This window comes from Drosophila nasuta, chromosome X (genome assembly GCF_023558535.2).
Source record: "Drosophila nasuta strain 15112-1781.00 chromosome X, ASM2355853v1, whole genome shotgun sequence".
In the NCBI taxonomy this organism is placed as follows: Eukaryota; Metazoa; Arthropoda; class Insecta; order Diptera; family Drosophilidae; genus Drosophila; species Drosophila nasuta.
In genome coordinates this window covers 24,577,626-24,588,727 of record NC_083459.1, presented here as the reverse complement: position 1 = coordinate 24,588,727, position 11,102 = coordinate 24,577,626, and the positions used below count along the sequence as shown (strand labels likewise).

At 37.7% G+C, this 11,102-nt stretch overlaps 2 protein-coding genes across 3 annotated transcripts; both read left to right on the top strand.

The window, feature by feature from the left end:
* The first annotated feature begins 392 nt into the window (after positions 1-392).
* Positions 393-4,887, top strand: LOC132795473 (vesicle-associated membrane protein/synaptobrevin-binding protein). The gene is made up of 7 exons (XM_060806193.1): positions 393-946; positions 1,053-1,202; positions 3,263-3,415; positions 3,482-3,591; positions 3,677-3,880; positions 3,948-4,058; positions 4,125-4,887. The coding sequence occupies exons 2-7, from the start codon at positions 1,139-1,141 to the stop codon at positions 4,278-4,280; spliced, it is 798 nt and encodes a 265-aa protein (XP_060662176.1). The 5' UTR covers positions 393-946; positions 1,053-1,138; the 3' UTR covers positions 4,281-4,887.
* A 272-nt stretch (positions 4,888-5,159) lies between these two features.
* LOC132795475 (ras-related protein Rab-27A) lies at positions 5,160-11,095 on the top strand. Of its 2 annotated transcripts, XM_060806194.1 has the most exons (3): positions 5,160-7,338; positions 8,868-9,051; positions 10,410-11,092. In XM_060806194.1, the coding sequence occupies exons 2-3, from the start codon at positions 8,893-8,895 to the stop codon at positions 10,944-10,946; spliced, it is 696 nt and encodes a 231-aa protein (XP_060662177.1). In that variant the 5' UTR covers positions 5,160-7,338; positions 8,868-8,892; the 3' UTR covers positions 10,947-11,092. The 2 variants fall into 2 exon arrangements, with proteins under 2 accessions (XP_060662177.1, XP_060662178.1); XM_060806195.1 differs by lacking the exon at positions 5,160-7,338 and having other exon boundaries at positions 8,716-9,051; positions 10,410-11,095.
* Positions 11,096-11,102: the final 7 nt, after the last annotated feature.

The following is an 11,102-nucleotide window of genomic DNA, read 5'->3' as shown; positions in this document are numbered from 1 at the left end:
TAAATACATTTCCTTTAAATATAAAAATAATTAATATTTACAATACTCCAGCATTCTATTATTAAATAAATTTTGAGTTAACTTATTACTAAACTATAATCGGTTAATTGTGGTTTTCAATCAATTATATCTTAATTAAATATTTATTTACATTCATATATAATTACATATTTATTTAAATTCATGAAATTTACATCATGGTTACAGAAAGTTCGTTTGAAATAAATTTAAATTAAAATCGAGTAAAATTACGCGGGTTTTATTGCACAGCGTTGCCACAATGCAATGCCAGGGTTGCAATACGCAATTTGTCGAACGTGGCATTTGCACAGTGTGGCCACACCGGCGCGCCGGCTGGTTTCGTACGCCATGGTTGACGCATGCGTTTGACGTGCATATGTATGACGGCGGCGGTGACAGATATTTTTTGCATACGAAAAATTTTTCTGAGCAGAAGTACGAAGCGATAAAGTGCGTGGAAATTAAGGCGTCTCAAGTCGAAATTGAAAGCCATACGTATTGAACAACCGATTGGACATTAGCGGCTTGAGTGCATTGCAAACAACACGTTGATCGTCGTTTTTTTGCACGCAACAACCTTCTGTATTTCCATTTTTTGCGCATACATTTACCGATATTTTGGTGGTTACACCGACACGGACACACACAAACACACACACTGATACACATAGACATACCCAAGCAGCAGCGACGACAAGAACGAGCAACGGCGACGACGTCGATGTGAAGCAGCAGCGCAGTGAAGAAGGAAAAAAAAACAAGCGAAATCGAAAGCAAAATTTGTCGAGTCGCGAGTCAAGGCGTCAAAAAAAAAAAAAATTCTTCAATAAGTGTGCTAAGCTGAACGAATCAAAATCCCTACAAAACTAAATACGAAAAGCTGCGCATTTGCCGTGAAGAAGAGAAGTAAAGAGAAAAACACACGGTAAGCAAATGATGAAGTTTATCAATAATGGCAAATTCTCAAGCAAAAAAGCCAATTGTAGCACAATTTCGATTTTATTATATATATTTGTTTTATTGTTTTTTAGGAAGCGTTCACAACAATAAAGGAGAACGGCAGTACTAGCACAACAACAACAATAAGAACAACAGAGAAAGAAAGAAAATAGCAAAAATGAATAAAACACCACAATTCGATGTTCTGACCATTGAGCCAGAGCATGAGTTGCGATTTGTGGGTAAGTAAGAGAATGTGTGTGTGTGTGGCATGTCTCCACATATTGCATGTGAGTGTGTGTGTGCGTGTGTTTTGAGTGCAAATTAGGAGTGAAGAAGCAGCAACAGCAGCTGCATTTGCTTGCAAGAGCGTTTGCAATGTTTTTGTTTTGCACTTGGCGTGCAAAGAGAAGGCCACATCAATGTGTGTGTGTGTGTTAGAGTGTGACAGTGACAGTGGCGGTGGATCGATCAACATCACCATGAACCGATATCAATGGACAATACTATGCGAGAATGCAAAATAATTGTAAACATTGCAGCCAAGTGCTGCCCATTCATTTTACTGCTGCGTGTCAAACGGCGGAGCAAACTGCAAAGTTCACACGCACACACACACACGCAGCAGACGAACAAAACAAGGCCGCATGTTGTCGATTTGTTATTTTTCTCTTTCTTTCACTTTACGCTGTTTTTTTTTGGTATTGTATGTTGCTTTCACACAGCTTATCAATAATTTGTCGCTGTTTTCTTAGTAGTTGCTGTTGTTGTTGTTGCCGCTTTAGTTTTTGACATTTGTATTTTGCAGCGGCAACTGTGGCGTCGCTTTCATCGTTTTGGAAATGCGACCGCGGCCATCATCTCTCTCTTTCTCTCTCTTGCGCGCACTCTCTTGAGCTTGTCTAGCATATTCATAAAACCGAAAAAAAAAAAACATTTGTCGCCGCCGCCACAAGAGCAGCTAAAATTTTATTTTTATACTTTTGAAACGTTTTTCATGAGCCATTTTTCCTTTTACTTTTTTGAATTTTGGCCAAATAACAACAGCCGAAAAAGCAACAACAATGCATATGACAGAAAATGTTGAATTATTGTTGTAGTGCGCACAGTGTTCCGCAATGCGATGAGTCCAAGTGCAAATGATTTGCGCCCCCAGCGACAAAAGTTTTGCTCCCACTGTTCACACTGTTCTGCTGCCCTCATACAGAGACACATGTACACAAGCCATGTAAGTATGTGTGTTTGTGTTGCCGCTGATCGTCACTTGTCAAAGCACACACGCATACACACATACATACATGCATGCTTATGTTTGGCTTGTGATGAATGAATTTTCCTTAAAACTAACAAATTCAGCTACAAAGAAAATTACTACCCTTGTTATTATGTTGACGTATGTGTGTGTGTGCGTTGTTTTTGCCTTTAATTGAATTAGTTTTCGTTTTATTGACAATCTATACAGAGATATTAAGTACATTCTATAAGACAGAATGTTCATAAAATAGAAAGTGACATAGCAAATAGTCAAACGGAAATTCCAAGAGCAGAATAATGTGTGGATGAGGTTGAAGACAGATATTTTTTTTTAAACATTTATTGTTATTTTAGCATTTAGAACGAATAACCTAACCCATTACTTTCGTACTCGTTACTCTTATTGCAGTTTGATATTCGCTGCTTTCACTCGTTACTCGTTACTCATTACATTCTTACTCGTTACTCTTATTGCAGCTTGATACTCGCTGCTTTCACTCGTTGCTTTAACGAATAGCCCTTTATTTTACTACTCGTTACTTGCTGATTGTCAATTAGGCTTTGAGTTGCATGTAATTGCAGTTTGATACGTGTTCTCTTCACTCGTTACTCTTTGCTTTTTAATGTAGCTGGTTGTTTTATACTAATAGAAAACATTCCGACTTGCTTTTATTAGTCTCGCTACTCTGTTTTTTTTTTTTTACTTACTTACCTTTTACTTACCGCTTTCTTCGTTGTCCATGATTTAGTATATGATTTCTGAAAGTTTCATTATGATCAATAGAATTTAAAGATCGGTTTTTCAGGATAGTCAAAAGATGTGCATTTCTTGTTTTTCTGTTCAAGTAAAGGGTGAGTTTAGATCTCAGACAATCTCAAACTTACTCCAAATTGTTTTAGAAGCAAGCTTGAACATTTTGAAATGGGTTTTCTAAACTTTAAAGCTTACTGAGTAATGTATTTACCACAACACCACATTTAACACAACTGAAATGAAGTAAATCAATCAACTAATGTAATCTCGATTGTTTTCATCTGATATTTACAGGTCCGTTCAATCGGCCCGTGGTGACAGTGATGACACTGCGCAACAATGCACCCTCGACGCTGGTCTTTAAGATCAAGACCACCGCTCCCAAGCGTTATTGTGTACGTCCAAACATTGGCAAGATTGCGCCTTTCCGCTCCACGCAGGTGGAAAGTAAGTATACTAAATGCATAAACATCAAATCAGTTATTAATCTCTCTCGCTCTCTCTTTGTAACAGTTTGTCTTCAGCCCTTTATGTATGATCAGCAGGAGAAGAACAAGCACAAGTTTATGGTGCAGTGTGTGCTTGCACCACAAGATGCCGATTTGTCTGATTTGAACAAGTTGGTAAGCATTTTGTGGAGGATGACAGATGAGGAGTTTTGCTATTGGTTCTACTGTTAATAATGTGTACACTTGAAACACTTTTCAGTGGAGGGAATTGGAGCCGACTCAGCTGATGGATGCCAAATTGAAGTGTGTATTTGAAATGCCGCCCTCGGAGTCGAATGCTGAGAACAACAGTGGCGGCAACAATACCAATGCAGGCGGCAGTGTTGCCGGCAATGCAACAGCCAGTCAAAGTGCAGCTGAATCACTGAAGACCGATGCGTCCAAGTTGTCCGATGAGGAACTGGTAAGAGATTCGAGTGAGAGTGAGAGTTGAGAGTTACACCTATTTAAACTCTGTTTTGAATTTGTAGCCTCCTTCGAGTCTGTCCGAAGCTACCATGCAAATTGAAACACTTGCCGTCGAGATAAAGGAGATACGTGAACTCAACATTGAACTGCGAAAAGAAAATCTACACTTGAAGGTAAACGTGTTGTAAACGTTATTTGTTTCTGTTCGATCTTTACTTATGCGTTCTTCATTTGATTAGGATCAAATCACACGCTATCGGAGCTCGCCGGCCACTAAGCAAATCAACGAGTCTTATACTCCAGTTTTAGCTGAAAAACAGATTCCGGTATTCTATATAGCAATCGCAATTGCTGCGGCTATATTGGGACTGTTGCTGGGCAAGTTTTTGCTCTGAATGCCATAATACCAACAACCACAACAACAAATAACAAAACGATAACAACAACAAACACACACACACACACAGAGAGATGCAAATGCAACAACAACTGCAGCAGCAACATCAACAACAACAGCAACAACAACGAACACAACAGCAACTATAACTTAAAAAAATGAAAAACCACAGCAAAGCAAGCAGCAGAACGAAGAGCAACAGCAACCTCGAATGTTGAAGCAAAAGCTAAATACACATAAAACTCACACACACACACACACACACAATATTGGTTCTATAAATTGCTCGTTTTTTTTTTAAATTAAATTTCTATTCTGTTACGATACTATGTTTCCCTTTATTCGATCTATATACATTTATAGTACTATCAATTATAATCATTGATGAATTAATGAGCAAATTTTTGTCGATTTGTCTAAATTATGTAAACACACATACATACATACACCACACACACACACACACACACACATAAAAAGGAAACATGTTTAGATAATGTAATTGTTAAAGAGAAAAACAAAAAATATGAAAATTCAAAAATAACAAAAAAAAGCAAAAAAAATATTACCGTAAGCATAATTTGCAATTGCATTAGAACGTTAATTCGCAATCTGCAATTGCAAAAACAAAGAAAAATAAGAAGATGAAAAGAAAAGAAAAACACAAAGTCAAGTCAAGAGGACAAAAAGCAAAAACAAAAATAAAAAACGGAACATGCTTGGATTTGGGAATGAAAAAGCAAAAACAAAAACGAACGTTCTCCTGCCCTCCTTCTGTCTCCCGTTCTCGCTCGCTCTCTATCGTATCGTAATTCTTCCGCCAGAATGATTGGACAACTCTCTGTCTCTGTCTCGCTCTCTGCCTCCCTTCATGCATCTAACCCACTGGAATATTCCCTCTGTCTCCCTTTCTCTCGCTCATCCACACATCAAATAGAGCGGCGCGCATGCGTCGTCGATGTTTTTTTTTTTCTGTTTGATATTTTGGTGATTGATGCATTCTTCTGCATACTTTCTTTTTGTTGTTGTTTAAGTGTATCTATATAAATTTTTTTTTATTTATTTCGAGCGTGTTTCCATTTATATCTATATTATTTTTATTTTTGCGCAATTAAAACTTGTATTTTTATTCAACTCTGTTTTAGCTTGCACACTTGCATTTACATTTCTAATTTCATTTATTTGCAAAGACACAACACACACACACATCCACAACAAAATAATATATGTAATGAATTTATATACATACATAGCAAAGAATATGTAATTGTGTTGTCGCAAGAGTCCTAAATATAACGGTATATAACGGTATGCGGATATCTCAGTTGGAATCATTCGAGGAGGTGTGGACAGTATTTCTAGATGAGGAATAACAACTAGAACTACATACTTACATACATATATATATATATACTATATAAGAACAATTTCAATCAATTTTTATAAACATTGAGAACTGTTGAAAAGTCATATAAACACACACACACACATACATACACACTCACATATAAATTGTTAATGCAGCTTATTAGTTTTGCATATTTCTACTAAATTGTATATTACTTTATTTTCCCAAAAACAAAAAATGAAGTCTTTTTTTTTTTTTTTTAATATATATATGCATAAAAATGAAAAAGGAAATGATAAAAAAAAGAAAATCGAAAACATCTATATTTGTATCGTCTAAAACATGTACTATAAAAAAAGGAGCAGACGCTTTCTGTTAAAGTGATTCGATTCATCAAAAACAACAAAAAAAATTAAAAAAAAAAAAAATGGAGAAAAATCCAGCTTCGACTATTTTTGTTTCAAATTTTGCAAAGCATTGAAAAAAGGGTATATCGATTTATATATAAATAAATATATATTAATATATACATTTATGAATGCTGTATTTTCATAGACATGATTTCGTATTAAATGTTTAATCTAGAAATACAGTCAAAACAAAAAACAAATGGCAAATAAACGCATATAAGCAAATCATAAGCAAAATGTACTTGATGTCAGCTGTAGCAAAAAAAAACAAAGAATACAAAAAAAAGAAAGAAAACATTTAAAATAAAATAATAAAAAAGAAAGGAAATGAGAACAACAACAGGCAACAAATGCAAATTAACAAATGTTTAGCTGCATTAAAAAAAGTAAACGTAAGTCGTGCAACTGGCAACGGCAACTGCTGTATCTATAATTGAGCAACACACTATATAATTGAGGTGAATGAGTTTGTGCGAAAATCCGAGATAAAACCCAAGCAAGAAAAATGAGAAAAACAATTTAATATTTACAGCATGATTCTTAAAAACTAAGTGTTTTTTTCTTAAAAGGAAAAATAATAATAATACAAAACAAAACAAAATGAAACATTGTTAATTAAAACATCAGATATCATTTAAAACAAAACAAATAAATTGAAATAAATTACGTTGCCGCTGTTGCTCTTGCTCTTGAATTGCGCGCCACAAACATCCAAGCGAATGTCGAATGCTATCGATAACAGGTGGCCACCTGGCGAATACCTGGTCTATGTCGATAACCGATAAGTGTAGCGCTTTGAAAGCGCAATGCCGCCGCTGCTTTTGAAGAAGCTTTTGTTTTTTCCGTGTGCTGCTGCCAAGCAACAACGAACGAGACGAAACATTTTGTGACTGACAACGCACCGCATCCCTTTTGTCCTTGCTGGCTGGTTGGCTGCTGCTGCTACTGCGTGGGATGCTGCTAGTCCAGTAGCCAAGTGTAAACAAATCGCACGCGCCTAAAAATAACTGCTCTGGCCAAATCTCGAATTGTGACCACCAAAAAAGAATATTCAGTTGTTGACTTTCGAGCTCACCAAAAGCGAAAAAAAACTGTTGCATACTTTTGCGCGCCAAAGTAAATTCAACGTGAATTTGGATTTGGATATTTTTTTTTGTTTGTTCGGTGTTTGTTGTTTGTTTCAATCTCTCTCTGTGCTTGGCTGTGATTGTGATTAAGATTGAAACTGTGCTGTGACTTAGAATGTACATGTTAATGCAATAATAAGACTAAGTTATTCCAGGCAATGCGGAGTGCAGGTGAGTTACATTGTTGTTGTTGTTGTTGGTGTTGCTGTTGCTGTTGCCTTGTAGTATGCTTTGGCTCGGTTTATTTTTAAACTCGGAGCTGAAACGTTTAGCTGCAACCGCAATTGCACAAACACGAACACACACACACACACACACAGAGACGCATACAATGTCAGTTTAATTGGTCCTCAATGCCAAGGACTCTAAGGGCGAGCTGCAACAAGTAGCAAGTAGCAAGTAGAAAGTAGGAAAAGCAGCGCAGTCTAATAAATTGTTACACATTGTGTGTGTCTGTGCTTTGCTTTTAATTGAACCGTCTATCTCTTAAGCTGCTGCCTAATTGGAGTATTAAATCAATAAGCCCCGACCTCATCTTCCCTTTCCATCCCCATCTCCTTCCCTCCCCCTTCTACACACATCATCATCTGCATTCATTCGTAGCCAAGCTGAATGAGTGTATTCGTAATTTATCTGAGTACACGACTCTCTCTATGTGTGTGTGTGCGTGTGTGTGTGTATTTATGATTGTGTACACGGTAAGCCGTCACTTGACAAGGCCACCCAGCCACAGCATCAGCCACAGCCACAGCCTCAGCATCCCCTTTGGAGTGCCAGCTGCCACCTGAAGAGCAGCCCTCAGTTTCAGTTTCTGTTTCGGTTTTGTTTATAAACCTCTTTTTTTATTTAGCAAGCTTTCTCTCTTCCTCTCTCCCTCTCCCTCTCTCTCTCTTTCGCTTACTTGCTAAATTTGTGTCTATTTTTGGGCAGCCCAATCGCTAAGTGGGCGGGGCTCGAGTTCTTAAGTCCTTACGCACCCTTTGCGATCCCTTAATCCGCTTTGCTCCCTATCTTTTATCTATTTACTTTACTTCTTTCTTTGCACCTCCTGCTTCTTCTTCTTTTTTGTTTCTTTATAATTATTAGCTCACACAAAAAACGAAAAGAGAAAGCCCAAAATTTAATAAAATAAAATAGGAAGCGGCATAAAAAGGAGGCAACAAAAATATTTGAAATAACTGCCAAAAAAATGCGCGCTTTGAAATCTTTGTTGGAACTTTTTGCACGTGCCCCGAACTCTCACACATACACATTCCACACTTACACATACACATACCTAGACTCACACACACACACACATAGTTGTATTCAATCAAGACTTGAATAGGCTTTTTATGCCCCGAGTTGGAGAGACAGAAAATCAATAAATCGAGTTTAATGAGTATTCCGAAATATTTCGGAAGACGCACCCGGGGGCATCCTTGGCTTCCCCCTCAGCCCCCTTCCCCTTCCCCCGCTCCCCACTCACCGCTGCACATAAAAGCCAGCTTTTGTCTGTGTGCAACTTTCAGAAGTAGCTCATTGTGTTTTCTGTTTTTTTTCTTTTCGTTTCATTTCGGTTTTTTTTTTTGTTCTTGATTGTTGCTAGGACCCAACTCAAGTTCATGTTGCTGACAGCACCCAACTCTTCAACTGTCCATCTACATCTCAATCTCTGATCTCTCTCTGTCTCTTCCCCCCTCTCTCTCTCACTCTGGCAGGACACTTGTTGAAGCCAGCATCACGATGACGACCGCCAACATTGACTACGACTATCTGCTCAAGTTCCTGGTGCTCGGCGATTCGGGCGTGGGCAAAACCTGTCTCCTCTATCAGTACACCGATGGCAGATTTCACACGCAGTTCATCTCAACGGTGGGCATTGACTTTCGCGAGAAGCGATTGGTAAGTCAGACAACAGATTTCACATGAATATACTGAACAAAAAAGTCCTAAAATCATGGTCTTAGTACTAAGAATTTTGGGTTCTAAAGTGCCCCAAGAACATAAAAATTCTAATGTCAGCAAACACATCTTGATTTCAAGAACATTTAATCTAAGTTCTCAATATTAACAATATGAAATCTTATAACTTTAAGACCCAAAATCTTATTATAAGACCAAAAAAAATATTATATTACATTTTATTGATTTTTTGTAATATTTATTTATTATTTTGCCATTTTATGATTCAGTTTGTTGATCACTTAACTTCAGCTTAGAAGGGTGTTATAATTATTTGACTGCGGGAAGTTGATGGAACAGGTTGAAGGAGGCAAGGAAGAAGGTTATTTGGATACTCAATAGATAGGTTCAACTGGGGAAAACTGCGGCTCGGGGTTCAGAGTAGAGTAAGGGCATAGACTAAGGTTCGTAGCTTTGATAAGCAGTGGTTTGTGTCTTGGCTAAGTACCTTTAAATCGCGGACTTATTTTTTATAGAGAATTTAGAGCATCTCCTTCGTTTTGTTGGTGTGCAATTGTAGCCTTCTAGCTCTTACCATTTAGTTAAAGAGTTTCTGCAGTACTTTAGCATTGGAATAAACCTACGGATAAAACTATCTTGGAAGCTCTTTAGAGCAAAGGCACAGATAACTTTTCACATTGATGATGCCAGTAGCATAGTTAATAAATAAATAAAGTTAGTATATACTTTATATATATTTTATATTCATTATCGAACCGATATAGCCATGTCCTTCTGTCTGTCTGTTTCCATGAACACCTGACAATCTTTGTACTCTATAATTTAAATGTAGTACTATATCGATATACCAAATATAGCCTTTGGTATATTTTAGTATTTTTGATACTGTTGGTACATTTTGAGAATATGCTTCATGAAAATTGGGTAGCGGGAATCTCACAATCGAGCACCTTCGACTGTAGTTTTCTTACTCATTATATGATTTCAGTTTTAATTGTTATTCTTATTATTTCAATAGATTTTAAATTCAAATTGTTGGCAATAAATAAAGAAACTAAGGAATCAATTTTATGTACTTTCACTAATTTTGGAAAATGATTATTTATTATTTAACATATATGTTTTAATAATTATTACCTCATTAGTTACGTTTAATGATTTTTCTTTTCCGTTCAACTAAAACTCAAAATTTAATTTTAGGCAATTTCATTTCACCGAAAAAAAAGAAAATTCGATAGTAACTATCGATGAAGCACACTCGATAGTATCGTTAGTGCTATCGATAGTTCAACAGCAGCGTTTCAATTGTTTGCTTCGCCTTTGCCGCCTTTTCACAGGTGTACAGCTCTCGTGGACGTCGCCATCGCATCCATCTGCAGATCTGGGACACAGCCGGGCAGGAACGCTTTCGCTCGCTGACAACCGCCTTCTACAGGGATGCAATGGGCTTTCTGCTCATCTTCGATCTGACCAGCCAAAAGTCGTTCCTCGAGATCACCAACTGGCTGGAGCAGTTGCGGATGCACGCCTACACCGAGGATCCCGACGTTGTGCTCTGCGGCAACAAGTGCGATCTCCTCAAGCTTCGCGTCGTCTCCCGGGAGCAGGTGGCAGCGTTGGCGCAACGCTATCGCCTGCCGTACATCGAGACAAGCGCCTGCACCGGAGCGAATATACAACAGGCTGTGGAGCTGCTCGTCGGTCGTGTCATGGAGCGCATCGAGAATGCTGTCTGCAATCGGGATTTTTCTTTGTTGATGGCGCAATCGCGTCGCCTGCCCAATATTGCTTATGGTCCCGATTTGGTGCGTCTCCATCAGCCACAGAATAACGGCAACAATAATAATGCAACGCGTCGCAATTGCAACTGCTAAGCTAAGGGATGATCATGATGATGATGATAATGATGATGATGATAATGATGATGATTATGATGAGGAGGAGGCACTTATTCAGTTACCAGTTTTTATTACCGTTTCTATGTGTGCGTTGACTGTAAATAAATGTTTGTTGCTTGTTAACCCGCTGCA